At 43.5% G+C, this 22,843-nt stretch overlaps 1 protein-coding gene across 1 annotated transcript in view; it reads left to right on the forward strand.

Annotated features, from left to right (window-relative positions):
* The first annotated feature begins 11,449 nt into the window (after positions 1–11,449).
* LOC131592134 (ubiquitin-conjugating enzyme E2 R2) overlaps positions 11,450–22,843 on the forward strand; it is a 225,092-nt gene continuing 213,698 nt past the window's right edge. The window contains exon 1 of the mRNA XM_058863431.1: positions 11,450–11,761. Coding sequence (XP_058719414.1) covers positions 11,585–11,761 — 177 coding nt within the window. The 5' untranslated portion in view covers positions 11,450–11,584. The remainder of the gene's footprint in view (positions 11,762–22,843) is intronic.

Consider the following 22,843-nt stretch of genomic DNA (forward strand, 5'->3'; position numbering starts at 1 on the left):
TAATGTTTATTATTTAATTGATTTTTAACTGTTATAAGTTCTTATTAATTGTGTATGGTTTTGTGTTAATGTTGATGTTTATAACAGAAGTACATCTCATTTTTATTTTTTTTTAAGAAAACGGGGGAGATTGATGCCCTAAAAGCATTTAATTAGTGTAATTCATTAACTTCAAGGAGAGAAGTGTCTGTGTTTTGTTGGCAGGTTCAAAAAGGTCACTTGTTCATCTGACCAGACTGTGTGCCTCTGAACACACGAGATCCAGTGAACAGAGAAGTCACCACACAGCCTTGGTACTCCAGACATGGATCAGAAGTGGACCTGTCAGGACACAGTTGTGTCTGAGCACTATACAGACAGTTGCCAACAGAACTTTTATGTTGATACTATGATGTTGTGTCTCTACCAATTTTTCAGTTATCCTTTGTTTTAAGATTTAGAAGCTTCTGAAGAACAACCTGAACATTGAGGCCCTTAGTCACCGATCAGCTGCCAGCTGACATCACGGGAGCAGTGAACGTTCCAGGACTGAATCGTGTTAGAGAAATTCTGTAGAAGACCTAAGAAAAGTGTAGAGACTCCATCTAACTGTATAAAGCAAATTGTAGTTGTGTGTTTACCCTTTCAGCAAATTGCTTTCACGCTTAGACTACATATAAACCAGAGCACGTGTGTAAAAAGTAGTTAGATAATAGTTTAAGATAAAGTGTTTAGCATGTGTAGTAATTGTTATGTTAGTATAAAGCATAAGTATTCCCCCTTCAAGAGCTAGGGTAAGCATCTTTGAAAGTTCATTTAACGTTAATGTTTTAGCTGTGAGTTTGCAAGTATGGTGTCATTTACATGGTAAAATGCTTATGGTAATTGTGTTCTGTATAGTCCCAACCGACTGTCTGCTGACTAACATCCAAAAGTGACAGAACATATGGGTCACTCTGGCACACTGAACTGGCCAAAAGTCCATGTGTTTGAGCCTAGCCACACCTGGAAATCCTTTTCACACCTGTCTCATAGGAGTCCCTGAATGGGATCCTCCAGCATTTAAAGGTTTAGTTAGCAATGAGACTCGACTGAATCAATTGGCAATGTTGCAAGAGTGCAATCCCACTGTTGGCTTCACATTAAGACAACTTGAAGTCTGTTGGCAAGCAAAAATTACCAAAGTTCTTTATGTTACCATAGAACCCTCAGAAGAATTAGATTTGTTAAGTTCCACCAATACCTCAGGTGGATGGATAATGTTTGAGGCCCTGACAAAAAGTCATTCTAACAAAGTAATGTGGCACTGGGCTGCAGTCAACCCTATAGCTGATCTCGTTACTCACACTGAAAGTAAAGCCTTTATTCGTAGTGCAGTCTCACAGGAAAATTACCAAAGCGATTACCTAGTTCCATATTCCTAATCAGTGGAGATAGAGCATGGAATGGAATTCCTGCTAGTCCACATAGAAGACCCTGTTATCTTGGGAAATTTACTTTGTTCCATCCAAGCTTACGCCGATTGCTGAATGTAGCTGATAAAATGATAAACATCAAATAGTCAAAGCGAAGCCTGAATGAATTAAGGCTTAGCAGCTCTAAAAAGGCTCGCTTGCTAGACTAAGGAAGGATTGAACTTAACATCCCCAATGTTAAGTGAACTTTCAGCCGATGTGAGTAGTGTATGTCATGCAGTATTATGAAATCAAGTTGCAATTGACTTTTTACTCTTACCACAAGGACATGGTTGTGAGGAGTTTGAAGGCATGTGCTGCTTGGGTCTTACTGATCATTCAGCTTCCATCCATAAGCAAGTACAACAGCTACAGGATGGGTTACATGCCCTTAAAGAAGATAGTGACCCCATTGGAAGTTGGTTCGCCAGCTGAGGCATCACTGGATGGTTGAAGTCTCTTGTGCTAGAAGGGGGACGGACTTTACTTATAGTGTTAATTGGGATGACAGTCTAAGTTGTATGTTATCTTATCCAAAGCCTGGTTTGTGCAAAAAGAGAAAGGGGGAATTGTTGCTATATTTTATATATTAGTAAAGGCCTGTATGCACAAACCAGCCTTTGAAATAAGTCGTGATATTAAGGGCTAAAGTCCTTGAAACCTTCATGCAGAAGAGAGAGTAAAGCAAAACAATATCCTTGTGTGTAGGAGAAAAAATGTAAACTGTGTGTGTTAGCCAATAGTAGCTTGCTCTGCCTGCAGACCCTGTAAAACCCTATAAAAGGTGTGCTAAAGATAGAAATAAACGGCGTTCACAATTAGTTCTGTGAAGACTGGTGAATAGCTGCCGGTCTCTCAATAATTAGGAGTAGGGCCAAAACAGGCTTAAAACTTAAAAGGAATAAAGAAAGTTTAGTAACAAAACTACAAGAAAAAGAAAGCAGAATAAAACCTCCAAAAACCCTTTTTCCCCATCACCCAACCATTCCTTTGTTTAATTGACAGCATAGAGAAAAAAACCCTGGTGGTTAAAACAGTCCCAACTTTGCTATAGTCTTTTCATCAGTCTTTGTAGAGAAAAATAAGTTTTCTTTTGTCAATCTATGGAGTTTTTCACAAAAAAAACCAAACATTTTCTCATGGCTTTCTATTTCTCTGATGCCAGCCGCCTGGAAAACACTGCCATCAGTCCTTTCCTCCCATTTCACACCACTCTGAGGTGTGTTGGTGGGCCATTGTGGGGGCCAGGGAACCCTCTGATTCAGAGATCCTGGCCCTCCCTTGGAGGCAAGATACTTTTCTGTAAGAGAGAGAAAAGTATCACTCCCAAAAATCTTTGAGTTAGTTATGTTAAACTGTTACACTCCATTTGTGTTCTCCCCTGCCATCCCACCCCGATACATGCATCCTGGTTTCCCCCCACCCTTCTCCTCCCTTATAAATACCCCAGGTTTTCCCCTGTTCAGCAGAGCTGTTGTCACTGGCTCCCTTTGCTGAGAGCATGGCTGTAATAAAGGCTAGTTCTCAGCGGAATGCCATACAGTGCTCCGATCTCTCCTTCCGTGTCGCCTGCACGCTGCTGCTGAGCTGGGCTGAAATCACTCGCCGAGCAGAGGACGTGTCTGTGCCCCGGGCAATCCGACCACGGATCGCTTCCCTGGGAGTCGCGGCACCCCTGCCACCTCTGTCACCGCGACAGGCCATGGTTCAAGTGGTGTCATTTTAAGGATGAGTTATTCAAAGGCAAATGTTCTCTTCATCTGTCTCTGTGATCATTTCTGGAAACAGAAGTTTTCTCTTTTTCTCTTAGGGGCCACAAATCCTCAACAACTCTCACTTCTTTTCTGTTCCAGCATCTCATAGGATCACAAGTACTTCACCATTTGCTCAGCTCTATCAATGAATTACCTTTGCTTAGATCCACACTTTGAAATACTCCATCCCCCTAAAATACTCTTTCATGAATTAAAGGAGTTTTTTCAGAACATTATTGTCCATCTCCATAGCTTTAACAAAAGAATATTTCAACTTATTAAAGCATCTCCTTATTTCTCTCCCCATCTGAAGCTTAATTCCTTTCTTCACTGTCTTTGATAGTTTATGTTGTCTCTTAAAATATTGATCACTATCTCTTCCCCTCTCTCTGGAAAAGGGATTAATCTGCAAGTCTCATCTGGGTAGTGAAAGGGTTAAAATCTGGCTCAAGCCGCAGCAGGTATTCAGGGTGATGGGTTTCAGCTCAGCGGCACTTAGAGCTGGGGACCCCCCTGGGAAAAGCTTCAGCTATTCCAGAGGCTTCCCAGGAAGCTACAGCAGAGCCCAGCCCAGCCTGGGCCCAGGAGAAGCCCCGCAGGCCCCATCTCCCGCCCTGGGACTGTGGCAGGCCAAGCCCAGCCCGCCCCCCCCCCCCCCCCCCCCGCCCCCAGGCCACATGGCCTGGGTAGAGGACGGGAGCAAGCTGGAGTTCTGTTACCTTTAAATACCGGAAACCAATGAGAAAGATAAATTCCCGGGGTTAGGATTTAAAGGCTGGTGTTCACAGGTTGATCTCACTTTTTAATGGTTAAAACTACTGTCAATTCTCAGAAATGGGCAGTTACTGGCCAGGAGAAAAAACTCCCATCAGCCTCCAGCAGCCTTAACTTCCTTAGCTGTCTACCGTTTTTTTTCTTATATGCCGATCTGTCTCCCTGAAAACTCAGTTTTTCGATCTTGTTGACATAGTTTCTAAAAACTTTCCCAGGACAGTGACTGTAAACATAGATATGTATATGTTCTTTCTGATACACGTCTTTTGATGGACTTCTCGCACGACCAGTGTGATTGGAAAGGTGGTAACCTAATTATCCAATCCTTGGTCATTGCCGAGAATCTATAAATACTGAAGTTGTAAGAATAAAACCAGTTTTTTCCCTGTCATACAGGAGCCATGTCTGTGTGAATCATTGCGTGTCCTACAGCGACAGGAGAGTCTGATGGTGCAGCAGTGGAACCCACGGACGTTACAACAGTGCAGGTTCCAGCTGAACCACAAGGGCAGTCACAGCCAGCAGCAGTTGCCCCCGTGAAGAGCAGGAAGTATAAGGCCAAATCAGTACACCCAGTTAATGATGACGAGGTACCAGAGCCCTCACAACCAGCAGGGGAGCCAGAGCCTGAAATTATCACTGAGTCCCTGTCATATCACCATCTCCATAACCTACAAAAAGACATTGTGCAACAGGGGCACAAGGCTTATTCAACCTGGTTACTTCAGATTTGAGACCTTATGGGTCCAGACGTGCAACTGGATAGTGGCAAAGCAAGGAATTTGGTGTCCTTGACCCAAGATGCGGGTATTGATTGGGTGTTCCTGAGAGAGTCAGGGCCCCTTTCCTCTCCGGGAGTGGTTTTTAATGGGTGTAAGAGAGGTTTGTCCACAGAGACAGAATGCAGGACCCCCATCGTAGAATGCCTTAGAAGACCATTAAGGAAGGGATCAAACACACGAGAGAAGTAGCAGTACTAGAAGTACTTTTAGAAGGGACGGACAGCATGATAACGACCCTGACAGGGTCAGGTGCACAGGGAAAATGTTGTGGAACCTGGCAAATCTAGGGCAATCCCAATACACTATGGATGCTAACTATGAAGCAGGGAGCACAGTACCTGTGGAATAACAGGCCGCATAACTTTGTCAGTCTTGCCTGAGAAAGTGGCCTGAGAAATCATAAAGAGGAATTAAAACAATCCTCAGAGATAGAAAACAGCCTTGCAGGTGCTGTTTGTCTGTTCTTTGTTTTCTTGCAAGAGAAGGTCGAGGGGTGGTGTACCCCACTGACCAATGATGGTGATGTGTTAGTTCACTAACCAATAAGAGTTTTATTTTTCTGTACTTTCACATATTGGTCTATAAAAAAGATCTGCGGTAATAAACCAGAGAGAAATTCTCCTGTTCGACTCCCAAGAGAGTCTGTGTCGTTCTTCTCGCCGTTCCCAATAGAGCAACAGTACACCACCTTCACTGCAATGATTAATGCTGAGAATAACTGAGAAACAGTAGGTTCCATAGCCACCAAGCTCAGAAATTATGAGAATATGGTGTTGGAGACTGAATGTTAAAATTTATGGCTTAAACATCTTCATGGAGGACATTTTGTCTATTATAGCAAAACGGTATCACAAAAGCTAGAGAAGACCACCACACCCTGAATAGGCCTTCTGACTGAGACCATGAACTATTTGTTGATGAACATAAGATAGCAACTCAGGTCTGGGCTGGGGTAGCAGAATATATTCACAGAGGGATCAAATTTAGCATCTTTGGGGTAGAGACTGCAGCCCCAGGGATATCAGCTGCCAGGCTCAAACAGACCCTCACACCAAAGGGTGGAGAGGAAGAGAGGTTTTGGGTGTGTAGTGAAAAGCATCTGGTGAGAGGCAGTTAACACCCAGAGGAGCTCAGCTGTGGGGACCCTTCACCCTGTTAAAAGCCATATCCACATGAAGGACAGCAGATGGGGTGTCATGGCCCATCAAAGGCCCCCTCCAGAGGTCCCCAGACCCTGTACCAGATCACTGCAGTATGATGCAACAGGTACAGTGTTGCAAGGGACAGTGTCAAACCTGGCCCCCTTAGGGGAGGCACTTGGGTGTTCCCACCCTCCCAAAATGTATATTAATCCATTGAATCGTTAAAAACTGATATGATCATAGACAAAGACCCTCTAACTAATTAAAGTTAGAAAGTGATATGTTTATGCACCAGTGGGCAGCACGGGAATCATCCCCAAAAGGCGTGACTGCCTCAAACAAGGTTCTCTTCCCTCTATTTCTTAAAATTTTACATACAATACATATGTATAATCCCAGCACCTCCTCTCCCCATTCAGTATTAAAATGAGGCTATTAATCCTTCACGTGTGCATAGTTCTTCCCTTGAATTGGGTTGGTGGTCTCAAAGGATGAAGTCAGGAAGGTCTTCATCAGGTCTCTGTGACCCTTTGGCATGATCCAAGGACCTCTGCTTGGTGATTGATTGGTATAGAGTCCAGGTGCTGGCCATTGTTCTCACTGGTTTCAATCTGTTCTTATAACGGTTCACTTACTCCACTTTTTTCTATAAACAATCTCATAATAGCAAACAATATAACAATTAGATCTGGCTTAAGCATCTAATAATCATTAACTTACCATTTACTTATCAGACTTACATCTTGACCATTATAAATTGCTTCTAACCCTTAGCCAAATCTTAACCTTTCAAAAATCACGATTCATTTCCCCACTCATTTTTCAAGGTTAGTAAATTCTTTTACTGATATACAGATTCTTCTTCACCTAGCAAAGCTGTGCAGTAAGTGTCCTTTAAAACTGTACCATATGCTTTTGATATTGATAATTAGTCTTCTGTGGTGCCATGCCTCCTGGTGGTCGCAATCAATAGTCTTCTGATGAAGTAAAGACATCTTCCTCAGTGTTCACTGATTGACCCCCATCTCTGGGCAGGTGCAGTGGAAGTTTGGCTTTCTCTCAGGTCAGTTTGCCCTGGCCAAAATCAAGAGCCTGGTTTTGCTGGCTTCTTAAACCACAGGTTCTGTGTTGGGGAGGGTGAAACAGGGAAACCTCGTGAATATGATTGTTTAACAAAAGATTCTGAAGGTATGAGGCCTAGAATCGAGATAGAAATGAAAGCCTGCTTTGAGTCATAAGATACAGAGTACTAGTTACTATATGACCAAAGAACAATAGCCTAGCCAGCTAAAGGAGAATCCCTGCTGATAAAACAATGTCCTTCTGCTGATAGAAAGTCCAAAGGTCAAGAAGCAAGGGAAGAACTTGTAAAGCTTGTAGAGCCTAAAATGCAACACTGTATGTAAAATCTTTAGTGGGTGTATCTCGTAGTGATTGGTTACTGGGAATTAGAATATTCACTATAGAAAAAGATATATTGGATTGTAACAAGAACTTCGCTCTCAGCTTTTCTCTCTTTCCTCTCAACTCTCCTCTCTTAACTCCTACCCCTCTCTTACTTCTTACCCCTCTCCCTGCTCCTACCCCTCTCTAGTCTTCCCTGCTCTCTCCCTCTGGTTTTTCTCTCTTTCCCTCTGTTGCTCTTATGCCCTCCCTCCCCTTTTCCAACCTCTCCTCCCCTGCTCTCCCCGCTCTCCCTCCCCTCCCCCTGACCATGTGAACGCCGAGGCTGGTGGCGGACACAGGTCTCCCCTCTCTTTACCCATATAATAAATTGCTTATACTTGAACAGCTTGAGCCTGGAGAAGTCTTTCACCGCAAGCGAGCATTATAGACAGCAATAGTTCTGCTTTATCGGTTTTTTACAATACCTAAGTCTTGCTGTATTGAGTTTTCAAAATGTGCATCTTATTTTTATGGCCTTTACTGAGCAACTAAATTCCAATGTGTTCTGTTACAAGTTGTTTTTACCTAACAAGTTATATTCTTATGTGTTCTTGTTACAAGTTGTTTCTACCTCTAAAATAAGCTATGTATTGTGCCAGTCATGGGTGGTGAGACGAAAATCCACAACTCATGCTCCAGGTGCTCATGAGACAAACAGCCTCATTTATTATTCAGAACTTACTTAAATACCCAATTCAAATCTCCCAGGCTATATAGCCATTGACTGAGATCTCTCTTCCTGCCCAGCTTCCTGGCCAGTGGTGTGCTTACTTCTTAGCTTGGATGGGGCTGGGTGAGGGTCCCCTGTAATTTATCCAGGGACATGTTCAGGCATGAGCTAGGCTAGCTGAATTGGATTTGTGATATGGTCAGATTTACTTTGTCCAGTCCAGGCCAGCTGTAGTGTGACAATACTGTGACAAGCTATGTTTCTGTTTCCCTCCACCTGCTTAAGCACTTCTAAATATTCTGAATTTTCATAAGCATACATGTTCCCCATATCAATATATCAGTGCTGATTAGGAGAGGGAAATGTCAAATAAGTCAAGAAGTTGTGTCAGCCACAGGGCAGCCTGGTCATGGGGAAGGGGACACCAGGCAGAGCAGCTGAGCCTCCTCCAGAGAGCAGGCAGAAATGCAGGCAGGAACCTTGGAGGGGGATGCCCAGGCTTCAAAGTACTCTGTTGCTTTGACAGTTTCTATTTTCTATGATCATCGGATGTTTTTGTAGAAGGGGGAAAAATGTTGGGGGGCAAAAAGACCAATATTCTTTCTAAATGCAGACCTGATGGAAAATTTTCAGCCTGCCCTACTGAAAATACTGGGGCTTGCTTTACTTTCTGCCTTGCATGATTACCTCTTTCATTAACATTTGAGATAGGCAGCAGGCAGGGAGAAGTCTTAAATAGCTCTAAACTTTGCTTCTCCCATCTTTCCCAGCATTAGGCTGGTTCAGACAAAGCCTGTGCTGGAGGCTGGCTGCAAAGGAAGATATTTCAATTACCATAGGAATAAGGGCAGTGCAATCCCCAAAGGACTCAGCTTCTGCACATTGAATCAACCCAACATTTTCCTCCAATCCTGAGCAAAGCCATGTTTGACCATGGTGTGAGCTGGGATGCTGCGTTAACAGATCAGGTCTTTGCTGGCTGGTGTCAACTGGGGAAGGTCACAGCATGGCCTTATTGAGAAACTGCTCAGACTATTCACTGAGTCCTCATGGAGGTATAGCGAACGTAATTTATTTCTATCTTTAGCACACTTTTATAGGGTCTGACAGGGTCTGCAGGCTTAGCAAGTTACTATTGGTTAATACATATGGTTTACATTCTTTCCTCAATACACAAGGCTATTGTTTTTCTTTCCTTCTCGCTGCTTCAGGAGAGTTTCAAGGACACTACTTTTAATATTGTCGCTTATACCAAAGGCTGGCTTGTACAGACAGACTTTTACTAAAATGTCATGCTTTTACTCTGTTAAAATGTTTTACTACATGGCCTTCCAGGTTGGATACATTATTAGACTCATTAGTAATGGAAAAAGGTCATGTGGAGAGGCAGCTGTAAGTGGGTGCTGGGGTTGGGGCATTTGGGAATGATGGTGGCCATGATGTTAAACTTGGGCATTTGGGAGGTGGGGATGGAGGTGTGAATGGGGCTGATAAGGTTTGGGGACCAGGGAGCAGTAATGAAGCATGGGCATCTGGGACCAAGATGTTTGGATTGGGAAGAATAGAGATGAAGCCAAAGATTCATTACTGATCCCTGTCATGGGGCGGAATTGGATGTGGTGGGCAGAGGTGAAGAGCTTTTTCTCTCCTGGAGAGAGTACTGCTGAGAACATCATATCTGCAACCCTTCCAGATGTGGCTTAGATGAGATAGTTGGTCAAACAAAATGGTGATGGAAGTACTTGCTACCCAGGAAGCCTGGCACCAAAGTAAGAGCACAGCTCCCAGCCCACATATCCTGCCAGTCAACCTGATCCTGTATTGGCAAAACATTATGTCCATCAACTGAAGACAATTTAAGAAGGATGTTAAAGTATGTGAATGCATCCAGAAGGCAACAGAGCTGGTGAAAGGGCTGGAAGGAATGTCCTACGAGGATCAGCTGAGGGCTCTGGGTTTGTCTACTTTGGAGAAAAGGAGGCTGAGGGGTGACCTCATGGCTCTCTACAGCTTCCTGAGAAAGGGGAGAGGGAGGTACTGAACTCTTCTCCCTGATATACAGCAGGATCTGTGGGAATGGTTCAAAACTGCATCAGGGGAGGTTTAGACTTGACATTTGGAAGCATTTATTTGCAGATAAGGTGGACAGACATTGGAACAGGCTTCCTAGAGAGGTGGTTGATGCTCCATGTCTGTCAGTGTTTAAGAGGCATTTGGGTATCAAAATGCTTTAACTTTGGGTCAGCCCTGAAGTCATCAGGCAGTTGGCCTAGATGACCATTGTAGGTCCCTTCCAAATGAACTATTCTAGTATATGCTATTCTATTCTAAGACATAAATAAAAATAATACAGGTCTGAGCTCCTACCAGAAAGAAACACCCAGCGCAGTACAGCCTGGCTGCTAAGGAGCTCCTGCAACAAATAGTATTTTGGCCATGCAAGTGTTTGTGATCCAGCCCTCCAGCCCCCAGGCTGAGGATGTGAGAGCAGAATTAAGCAACTTTCTGTAAATCTGAGCTCACTCCAGGGCGGCAATCTCTAAAGTAAACACTCCTCAATCCCTCTCTATATAGCAGCATCTCAGGGTCTTTTACCATTTCATCCCTGGACTCCATGTAATCCAATGCCACAGATTTATATTAAGGCATTACGTGATTTTCACTTTTATTCACCTCCAATTTTATTTGACTGCAAGCCCACAGACAACAGAGATTTCCTTCAAATAACTCTTACACTTTGGGGGACATGACAATTAGTTTAGCACTCAGCACAGCCTATTAGTTATTTAAATTAATCCTGCTAGAACCACATTAGGAGGAGTCTTAGGCGTTTTGGGAAGTCTGTACCTCTCAACTGCCTTAGCCAATGGGGAAAGAGGGAAATGCGGCCAGAAAATTAGGAACAAAAGGAGGCTGCATCCCCTAAAAATTTGAGAGACCCCAGGGGAAATGCCCCATGGCCTCTCCCTTTATTCGAATAAAGTTATGGGACTCTTCTGTCTACTTTTTGGACATAAACCTCTGGTGTTTGTGGATTAATTTTCCTGACACACTGCTGCTTGGGGGTTGCTGCAGGATTTTTATGGGGACCCTGGGTCTTGCAAGGTCGGTCCCCAAAACCCATCCTTTGTACAAATGCTGCTCTTTTTTTGTCCGTGAATTTCTATCAATGCAGCAGCACTGACTGGCCGTGCCCCACTCGTGACCCCCACAGAACACCGCCCCCTCCATCCCACTCATAGCTCTCCACCCAACTTTTCTTCCGCCTCACACGACATGTGTACCTGCCCCGTAAGGGCTGATGCAATGCCAGGAACCACACACCCTCGCACTGCACAAACGGTGTGGCGAAGAGCGCTGCCCCTTTAAGTGCGCCAGTAAGGGCGGGGCGGGGCTGGACTTTCTGTGCGGCGGGGCGTGGCGTGGTGCGGTGCCGCGCTGAGGTCAGTTGCGAGTGGGCGCCGTCACAAAAGGAAGTGGCGGTGGTGACGGCTGTCAGCGCGGGGCGGGGGGCCTGTGGGGCGGCGCGACGGCGGCGGGGCAGCGGCAGCAGCAGCCTGGGCGGCGGGGGCCGCGCCGCACCATGGCCCAGCAGCAGATGAGCAGCTCACAGAAGGCGCTGATGCTGGAGCTGAAATCGCTGCAGGAGGAACCGGTGGAGGGCTTCCGCATCACCTTGGTCGATGAGTCCGACCTCTACAACTGGGAGGTGGCGATCTTCGGGCCCCCCAACACCCTCTACGAGGGTGGTTACTTCAAGGTACGGCTTTTCCCCGCTCCACTGGCGGACCGGGCCTCCCGCCGCCGCGGATGTCCCGGCGAGCTGCCGCCGAGGCCTGCACCACTCCCCTTGCCGCCTGCCGGGCCGCTTTGTCGGGTTCGGAGGGGCCGCGGCAGGCCTGCGGTCACTGTCAGCTCCTCCACCCTCCGCGGGAGGGGGCCGCGGCCTACGGAAGGAGGGAAGGCAGGGTGGCTCGGCGCCCTTAAATAGTGCCCTGCGAGCTGCCCTTCCCCGCCCGCTGCCGGCGGCGGGGGAACGATGTGTAGGGCAGGCTGGCTGGGGGCCTGCAGGGCCTCTTCTCTCAGGATGCCCTCTGGGAAGAGGAGGCTGTGTTATAGCTGTCTCTATTCTGTTATTTCTCAAGTTTAACCCCGAAGAAACGCAGGTACCTCATGGCAGAGAGCAAATTCTTCCCTTTCACCCCTAAGTTTGTCCCCTTGGCTCTAGTCTTCGTATATTTATTTCAAAGGGGCTTCCCTTGATAGCTTTGTTTGTCATGTAGAAGCATCCTGTGTAGGATGACTAACTCAAGATAAAAGCTGTGAGATTTTTTTTCAAAACTTTATGACTGCTTTTCATGATTTTTTTTCCCCCTCTCATTTATTTTTCTTCCTCTCCAAATGTCTAGAGGGCAACCTTCAAAGGGTTTACAGCAACACATAATTGGTGAAGGTAGATAAATTAAAACCATTTATCTCTGAGTCTTCCTGTTAATCCAAAAATGCATTTGTGATTTTCTTGTAAATACAGTAAGCAAGAAATCTGGCACTGCTGCCCCAGAAAAGGGGGAAGACTTAATTTCTCAAAACAGTTGGAGGAGGAATTGCATATTTTTTTCTTAAAGGAAGCAATTGAAAAGCCATAGTGCCTGCAGAAGATATGTTGTATCGGGCAGACTCCTTTGCACTTGATGTCTGCTTGGTCTCTAGCAAAATAATGTCCCCTTCAGCTCCCTTCTCCCAGGAGTTATTGTTTTAGTAGTGGCTCCTGTGCCTCTCATTTCATGCCCTTTGATTTCTGTCAAACTGGAATAATTTTTTGGATGATTTCTTTGCTTGGCTGACATGCATCTTGGCCTCTCTGGGTGTCCTGGATTCCACTGGGATTAGGTTAATTTCTTCTCAGTAGCTGTTACAATGCTGTGTTTTATTCAGAATGAGAATGGTGTTAATAACACACCAGTGTGTTAGTTTTTTGCAAAGTTGTGTTTATCCTAAGTCAAGGACTCTTCCTTGTCTCATGCTCTGCCAGTGAGGAGGTTCGCAAAAGAAACTGGGAGGGAGCACAGCTGGGACAGGTGACTCGAACTGGCCAAAGGGATATTCGATACCTTAGAATGTCATGCCCAATATATAAACTGTGGGGAGTTACCCTGAAGGGCGGCCAATCTGGGTTCGGGTGTGTGTGTGTGTGTGTGTGTCTGGCACTGGTCAGTGGATGGTGAGCAACTGTATTGTGTATCGCTTGTTTTTTCCCTTTTTATTATCATTATTCTCATCATTTACTATGACTATTGTATTTTACTTTCTTTTCAATTATTAAACTGTTCTTAACCTACAAGTTTTACTTTGATTCTCCTCCCCATTCCACTATGGTGGGATGGGAGGGGGTGAGCGAGTGGCTGCATGGTGCTTTATTTCCAGCTGGGCTTAAACCACAATGTTGGGTCAAGGTTTAAGAGCTTTGTTCCACAAACCCAGAATTAACTTGTAGCATGTAGAATAATAGATTTGTGTTCAGTTTGGCTTCATTATTTAGAAGGAACAGAAGGCTTTGGCACAAGGCTTGCTTTTTGTAATGAGTTGGTAGACATGCTCGTGTAGGTGTGATAGGTATATTCTTAGACTCGCCTCCATTATTACTTATTCAGGAACTTGCTCTAGTCTTGGGTTGGTAATTGGGCCATTTTTACATCTGAATGGTTTGACAGCCTCTTCCTGCACTTACATTACTCATCCATTTTTTTCAAAGAAATCACAATGGATCAAAATATTTTTGCTTGAGGACTATGTGTTTGTAATTGTTCTTGGAAAGAAGTTAAAACAACCTATGAAATAATCTGGGGATGTATATTAACAAGTGTAGACTTTAGGCAAGGTTACCAGTTCCCTTACCTCAGTATTATGAATTTGATATTTCTTTTGGTATTTTATGTCATTGAAATGTTCTACCTTTCTTGTAAATCCTTCTGACCAGTCCTGTGATGCTGATTTTGAGAGTGGGAGATGAAGGTCTCATAATGCCTTCACCCTTCTACAACAGAGGAATTCTCTTCAGGCATCATGGCTGAAGTCTCTCATATGTTGTTTCTGTCTCACCTTCCCTCCATGAGGAGCTGCACATGGTGGGTTTTGTTTTAGTCATGTTTGATCTTTGGTTATGCATCTTAGATTCTGAAAAGTGAATTTTAGACCCTTGTTCTGTCACTAGGGAGAAGGAGTCCTGTGGTCCTGAGAAGTGGTGTTGTTGACTTACTTTCTATTGGGCCTTCAGGCAAACTTTTAGATGCGTTAGACTTGGCTTGCTGAATCATTTAGAAATAAAACACAGTTGGGTATTAATCTTGTGGGGTGAGTTCTATGATATATTCATAGTATATGCAAGGTGAGCACTAGTTCAGATCAGCATCTGATTTGTTTATCAGATTTTTTGACTTGATGAAATATTTAGCTTCATCTTGTTTTGTCTTTTTAGTTTCCTAAGATTAGGTAAGCAGGATTAGAAATATGCAATCTTTTTTTAAACTTTGTGGCAATGAGAGTTTGGGAATTTTCTTCCACTTGAGGTGTGGTTTGAGGGTAGGAACTGGAAGGGAAGTACAAAGGCTTCTAATTAAGCTAAAGTATAAATATTTTGAGAAAAGCCTGTGTTTATTGTGACCTTAAAGTGTTAGTGCTAGTTGGTTGGGAATACAAATGCTTGATTTGTACTTGTGAAACACTTGGACCTTTTGACAGGTTGTTTTTTCTTGAATAAATATGACCTTTATCTCTGGGTTGTTGAACTAGCTGAATAAACTGAAATGAGGGAAGTGTTCTCTTTGTACCTTTTTGCCAGGAGCTACTGTTGTTAAAAGCTGTTTCATCATGTCAACAGATTCTGCTTTCAGTTGCTAATCCTGTAACCAGTATTTGATAAATTGAAGCAGAAAACCTGTCCCCCTGAATGTTTAAATGGTAGATTATCAGTATCTTAATGCTGTCTACAATAAAGGTTGTGGACTTGTTAAAAATTCAAGCATGGCATCTAAGCATATTTTATAAACTAATATAGCATGCTCAGGTTTACTGCAGTACTTCATAGTTTAGGACCTCCTAGCTAGATGGAAAGGGCAGCAGTCTTCAGAAGCAACCACTTTGTGGAGAGCAGCTTATATCAGTGAGGGATAGGAGCAGTCCTGAACTGCAAGCCCCCCTCATGCAATCAGCTAAAAGTGTACATCTGCAGTGAAGGTTGTCACAAGCCCAGATGTTTCTGAATGACTGTCCTTATCCCTGTTAATCTTTTCCTTATCTAGTGACTTTATGTAGCTATTCATTATGACTGGGAATAATGTTTTGGGCAACCCTTTGCTCAGGTTCCAGATCACCACCCTCAAGGGAGTTATTTCATACAGTGGTGACCTCCCATTCTTGTGCTGGAAGCCAATATTTCAGGGAAGGTGCAAGTGAGACATTATATGAATAGAAACTTCATTATTAGATGTGTAGTGCTGCCCAGAAGCACAGTTTGACCAAGTTTGCTGTGTCAAGGAAACAAGAAGAATGAACTGCACTGTTAGAGTTTGGTAGTTCTTAGGACAATTTATTTCATAAGGTATTTTTGCTATATGAAGGAGCAAATCTTAAAACAAATGGGGGAGGGAGGAACCCAAGCGTGCTTAGTTTTTTCAAGTAATTTGGGGGCTAAATACTTGTTAAAGCATTGCTTTCCCTACTTTTTATAACTTGTTAACTGTGTGCTGTTTAGAGTTCTGTATTGTTGGATCTCAGTTTCTTCCAAGTGATTTGTTTTGATTTCAAAGCAACTTGAAATATGTGAGAATAATTTTTTTTTCAGAGCAGTGAATGATATGGAACTTACAGATAACTGATGACAAGTATGAACACCATATTTAAAAGTTTTGGTCTTATAGGATGCTTTCTATAGAGCTTAAAATTAAGCAAGTAGAAGTTGTAACTGGTAGAACACAGCTTCAAAAAAAGATTTCTTGGTGCCAAGGAACAAATGTGTGATACTGTCTTGGTTCTAGAAGACAGGTGTCTGCTAGGGAGAGCAGGAGCCTCCCTTGGGATGAAAGAATGTAGACCCCTTCTCTCCGAATTATTATAATTTTGAAATCAAGGGGCTTTCAGGCAGAGATCTGGGGATAGGAATAACAGTTCTTTACTAGTATAACCAGGTAAACAAACAAACAATAACTACAGCAATAACAAGAAAACAGAACCAGGGACCCCGGGACAGCTTTCTCGGCTGAGACGGGATGGAGGAGAGGCTTTGTTTTCACAAACCCCCTCGGGCAGTCAGTCCCGATGCTCCTGCAGGGCTCCGAGGAAACAGTCAGCTGGAACAGCAGGGATGAGCTGAGATCCTGGGCTGGTGGATGAGGTGTATCAGCAGCTCCACGGCGATGCCTGGCAGGACAGGGGGTGCGAGGCCACCAACCAAGAGGGGAGAAGGAGAAGAAGCAGCTCCGCGACCCAGCGCACGAACGTCCTTCTTCCCCGAAGCCGAGGAAAAAGCCAGCTAAAAACTGTCCCCACTCTTTTTTCTGCCCCCTTCCCCGCCACCCTGGGCCCGGCTACTCTTTGTCCTTTGTGAGCACCCTTAAGTACCGGTAGTTAGGTTTCCCAGCACATAATGGGTAAAAATTCCCACCTAACCCTCAACAGATACTCTGAGCATAAAAGCTGCCTTCTGCAGGCCTCTGCATTGCAAGGTGCTACAAAGCTTCTCTCTCAGTGTAATTAAGCTTCTATTTTTGTTTTCTTTAGGTATTGTTGATGCTAGTAAGCAAACCACCTATCTGTAGGATAGGATAGGATCACCTATTGTTGGCTATCTCCAAAGTGAAAGAGATATGAAGCTGTCTGTAGGCGGGAAGGCAAGAAACATCTGATGTTGGTTCATGGATCATAAGCATACTTTATGATCTCTAACTCTCAGGCCTTGGGAATACCTGATTGACCCTCACTCTGCTGTTGCACGTAGGTTTTTGGATGGTTGGGTCTGTGGGACCCACAGAACCCCTTAGACTATAGACTCTTTTGGACATTTGCCTGGCTTCAGGAGGCAACAGGCAAGGTAATGATGGTAGCCAGGTTCCAGCCCTTCCCCTAGGACTCCTCTGATCCAAGGAGGGATATTGCATATGTTAAGAAACACAGAGAATGGTTTCCACTTCTAATACTGCCTGAGAATAGAAGATTGCGTGCACTTAGGTCCTGTTGTATGGCAAGAGGAGACCCTGCCTCTGCCATGAGGATAAAAATAGAAAACTTTCCATTTGGAAAGTTTGAGCACTGTCAGTTTGCATAATTTATTGTTTGGCTCTATTTCCATGAGTCTGCACAGAGTGATCCTTGGATAAGGTAAAATGAAACATGACTTTTTCTTGGATAGCAATGTGAAGAATTGTGCCTCTTGAGATTTCTTGCAAGAACCCTCTTTTCAAGAGGTAACTAAAAGCATGTGCATAAGATCTGGTTTATATTATGGAAATTAATGGAAGCTTTTGACTCTGTAGTGTTAGAAGGGTGTTCTTAATATTTTGTTTGCCTGGTAAATCCTTAAGATCTCTGCTACTGCAGTGATGTTCTGCCAGTGTCTGAGTGTGGGACCACATCTGTAACTTCTCAAAAGCTCAAACATGTTTTTACCTTGCTGTTTCTGAAGTCATGTTCACACTGCCTGTTATTTTACATAGTGATATATTCACACTGAGTGTTATAACACTTTAGTTGTAATTCATGATGCCAATTTTATATCTAGAGGGTAGGAAATGCTAGGAAAAATGCTTGCAGAACTTTTCTTCTGTTCATTGACATCCAACTTGGCTGTGTAGTTTATGGCCATCATCAAATAGTCATAGTAATGTGTAGTATAGGCTAAACAGCGGAGATATTATCTTGAACTGAAGCGTAACTGAGTTAGTTGGAAATGTAGCAGTTACAGATGGACTGCAGTGTGGCTGGACTAGAGATCATGTGACACATAATATAGCATGTCCTCTTATAATTTGGGCTGCATGTCATCAGATGTGTGCATATACATGCATGTACACAAAATTAGCTTCCTGTTTCCAGAGTGCTACTTCATTTTTTAAAACTTTAGTGTTTTATCCAGCATTTTGAGTTAGAAGAATTGCAATTACTAAACTGTTGTGGTAGTGATTGAATAAGAATGTCTCATCTCACCAGATCAGTTTAATAGTAATTTGGCACTGTGTACCTTCCCTCAAAGCACTAGTAGCCAAGATGAGCCAAATTGATTGCCTATCTCTACATTTTCTGAAATATTTTAAATGTGTAAATATCTGCCCTAAGTGGCCTACAAATAGGAGAAAAAATGATAAAGCTACTGAATTGGGATGCATGTATGATATTTTGGAATCTTGCTTGACTTGAAGAAATGTGACCTGTCTCGGTTTTGGGAGATAGGTGTCTGCTAGGGAGGGCAGGAGCCTCCCTTGGAATGAAAGAATGTAGACCCCCTCCCTCCGAATTATGATAATCCTGAAATCGAGGGGCTCTCAGGCAGAGATCTGGGGATAGGAATAACAGTTCTTTACTAATATTTATAACAAGGCAAACAAACAACAATAACTACAGCATTAGCAAGAAAACAGAACCAGGGACCCCGTGACAGCCTTCTCAGCTGAGACGGGAAGGGATGGAGGAGAGGCTTTGCTTCACAAACCCCCTCGGGCGGGCAGTCCCGGTGCTCCTGCAGGGCTCTGAGGAACACTTAGCTGGAACAGCAGGAATGAGCAGAGATCCTGGGCCGGTGGATGAGGTGTATCAGCAGTTCCGCGGCGGTGCCTGGCACGGCCACACGTCCCGGCAGGACAGGGGGTGCGAGGCCACCAACGAAGAGGGAAGAAGAAGCAGCAGCTCCGTCTGGGTGATGGCGAGATTCCCTTCTCCCCACCGCAACAGCTCTGCGCCTAAAGTGTTCTTCTCCGAAGTTGAAGAAGCCGGCCAAATTGTCCCCACCCTCCCCTTTTTCCTGCCCCCTTCCCCCCCTGGGCCCGGCCGAACTGGTCTTTTCTCAAGCACTTACCAAGTACCCGCAGTTAGGTTTTCCCCCGCAACTAATGGGTAAAAATTCCACAGGCAAGCCAGAACTAAAAAAAAGACACCTGACCCCCAACACCTTCAGACTTTCTGGATGTTTGGGATTTTTGAATTGAGGCCATCACATGGAAAACAAGGGGAATGTAAAAGGGCTGTTTTAAGTGGGTGACACTTTCAGATACTGTAGTATTTGTTAATCCCAGAGAAGGCTGCCTGGCAAGCAGGCTGTTTTACTCCTTAAGGTCTTAGTACTAAAACATGACATGTTGAGTTTCCATTGGGCTTTTTGTTTTCTTAAAATTATACAAGTAATTGAGAAATTTGGGTACAGGGCTTTTGCTTGGGAGAAGAAACTTAAGTTGATAGCAGTAGGGACTTGTTTGCAATAGCTATGTGACTCTTCCCCAAGTTATGTATCCTAGTTAAAGTATTTAAGGCATATGTTTTCATATTTATTGTAGCAAAATATTTGGAGGTGTTAAGATGCAAAACTCTTTGCCAGAGTATTGGAACAGTGTAAGGACCGATGTTTAGTTAATTGTGCCACTTGGGTCAATTCTTGTATGATAGACATTGTGCAAAAATGTTTGGTTTTAAATTAATCCTTAGGCATCTTTACAGATATAAACCTTTTGCTGTCAGACCTAGGAAAAGGCTATGAATAATAATCTCTTTTGCAGCACCCTCTTTGGCCTTGTCAAAACAAAAACCATGCAATGGAGTAGCTTTGACTTAAAATGCATTCTGTGAATATGCATTTGGTCTTGCATCAAGTCTGCTTCTATAACCCTCTAATTCATGGGTATAAACTACACTGGTGTGTAAATGTTTGCTGATCTTGGCTAGAATAACTATCTGTGAAAGCACTCACCTTTATTAAGAGAATGGGTGTGTTATATTGTATTGATGAAAACTGAATTTCATCTCCGTGCTCCCAATTACTTCTCTTGCAGAATATTAACTCTGCCAATACTTGTGCCACCATAGCTGAATGCCTTTCAGTGATGGGTTAAGCTTGAGAGGTTAAGGCTTCTTTTGTACCTTTTCCAGTGTCTTGTAGCTATTATCTAAATCCCTTCTAATTTGTCATTAATGTGGTAAAAAATGCCCATACACAAATATTTGATGAAGGCTTTGTCAGTTCCTAATGATATAGCTACTTCAGTGATATCTCTGCCTAATCTCTCATGTGGTTTGTTTGGGTTTTTTTGTGACCATAAGTTATTCAAAATGCTAAGCAGAAAAGTCAATGAAGCTCAACTTTTGTTAAAAACTTAGATTTATACAGTAGAAGAAACATTACCATTATCTATTGAATTTGAACAGTAAGTGTCAAATAGCTGTCTCTTGAGCCAACTAGTCATGTTAACAAGTCCTCTGTAGAGAATTGTCACTTTTTTGAAAGAGCAGTTGTCATTTAGGAATGGCATTCCCCAATTTATTGTTCCCACTGAAATCTCTCAGACCATGCACTGCTTGCTCCTTCCTCCTGTGGTGGGATGGAGAGGAGAATTGGAGGCACAAAAAGATCATGGGTTGTGAAATGAACAATTTACTAGAAACAGCAATAAAATAAGAAAATGAACAGTAACAACAGCAATACTAATAGAGAGAAAAACACCACTGCCCTCCATCCCTCCGGTACATGGCATGAGGTGGTATCTAATAACCTCAAGATCTTGGCTATGCCCCTCCTGGCTGCTGCAGAAATTAACTTTGTCCTGGCTGGAACTAGGACATTATCTGCCCCTTATTCTATACCATCTATGCCATGTCCAGATCCTGCAACTTCCAAATACATATATTTATATATGTATATATATACACACAAGCATGGGTATCATTCCTTTAGACAATGGCTGTCCTTACAAGATGTCTGTTCAGTTAATTTAGTCCATGAATGTGAGTTTTATCTGTCCTAGATGTCTTCCAGGGAATGAGGACTGGTGTGCTATCAGCTGGTTGCTGCATCAGGAGCTCATGACTCGTGTATCTGGAGCAGTCCATTCTCATTGTCCATGGGAGTTATGACATAGAGTGGTGTTGAGATGAAAAATGAGGGATGGGACCACCATGCTATTTAAGATGATTTATTGCTCAAGTAAACCAGATAAGATATCAGTCTCGAAGGCATGAGATTTGGAGAGAAGCAACAAGTCAGCCATAGCTCAAGGTAGCCACGGGTTTCTTCTTCACACAGCAATATATAACATTTTGGTCCAATAGACAGTTAACATGAAACTTGTTTCTACTTAATAACCTATCACCTTTGCTTAATTCTGCCGCACTGTGTCTGTCTTTTAGCCAATAAACTGATAGGTCACGTACCCACACATACCTCTATTATGGCTTCTAGATCCTTAGCCTATCCTATAAGTCACATTATTATAGCTTAAACTTCTCACAATTTTACCTAATATAATTTCTTATCTACTCAAGGAATATTCTTACTTACAATTATAGGAACATAAGTTTATAATTTTTCTACTTAATGTCTGTGTACCTTTATCATTACGTTAACCCAAGCTCTTTCCAAGGCTGCAGATTGAACCCATCAGCATCTGTGGAAGTTTCTATTTTTCCATTTCCCACACAGTGGCAGTGTCATTCAGCAACCAATATTATACAATTCAACATTACAGGCTGTTCTCACTCAAAAATCAAATCCCCTTGAGACACACATCATGTTTCCCCATCCCTCTACATTACCCACCAAGTGAACTCAAGTCCTTCAGCAAAAAAAATCCCATTAATGGGTTTACCTTTCCTTGAGGCAGGACTAATCCAAACTCTTCCCTAACATATTCCTCATATGCACGTGGATGTTTTGATTGGGTAGGGCCAGCTCAATTGGTAGAGCCTTTAGTGTTAACTAACCAGGTGACCTTTACTAAATATAGATCCTAGTGTCTGAAGGTCCCACCACCTATTGCTTTCAGTGTGTTTTTTACCAGTCCATTTTACTGTTGCATCTTGCTATTTTACTTCCTGGGCAGATCCCTTGACCTAATTTTGTTTTATGGCAAAAACAGCCTTCACAAGGGTTTGGATTATCTTCTTCCCTTTCTCAAAAACATCCTCTGCTCTGTTGCCCCATATGATGATGTCATCAATGTATTACAAATGATCAGTACCTGTTATTCTTTGATCGTCTGAGAGTTCAGGCAAGGTATTCAGCAGCCTAATTTCCTCTTGTCTCCACAGCAGCTATCCCAAAAGCCCAACAGTGCCCTTTTGGGCCCTTAAAATACCCTTTCCTGAGGTAATCTATGCCAAGGATGGAGTGTTTTTGCCATCTGTTCCCAGCAAGGCTCAGTTCAGCTTCCAGTACAGTCAGCTGTTGGGATTCTCCTGTCACCCCAGAAACAGATGGATTCTGCCCCACTATATCTTGATGGCATCAGGGTACATAATTTACACCAGTGCACAAAAGCCTTGTACTCCTGTGGATCTGATGTGCCAGGCCATCAGATCCATACAGTCCAATAGATCCAACTGTCCCTTTCCTACACCTGGCTGGCCCCTCTAGTTCTGGTCGTGGTACTTGTTGCTCACTCGTTGTAAATATGATGAACTGCAGGTCCCTTCAAGAGGATTGGAAGTAACATCAGCACCTTCCATTCTGTCTGAGGACCTGCCCACTGGAAACTGGAGCAGCATTTGTCCTTGAAGAATTTCTCATGCTGGTTGTTCTTCCTCTCAACTCACATACCCATGGCTCCTAGGGCAGAGGTGGATTTTCCATCCCACTTCCTCATGTCCTCTC

The sequence above is a fragment of the Poecile atricapillus genome, chromosome W, assembly GCF_030490865.1.
Source record: "Poecile atricapillus isolate bPoeAtr1 chromosome W, bPoeAtr1.hap1, whole genome shotgun sequence".
Classification (NCBI taxonomy): Eukaryota; Metazoa; Chordata; class Aves; order Passeriformes; family Paridae; genus Poecile; species Poecile atricapillus.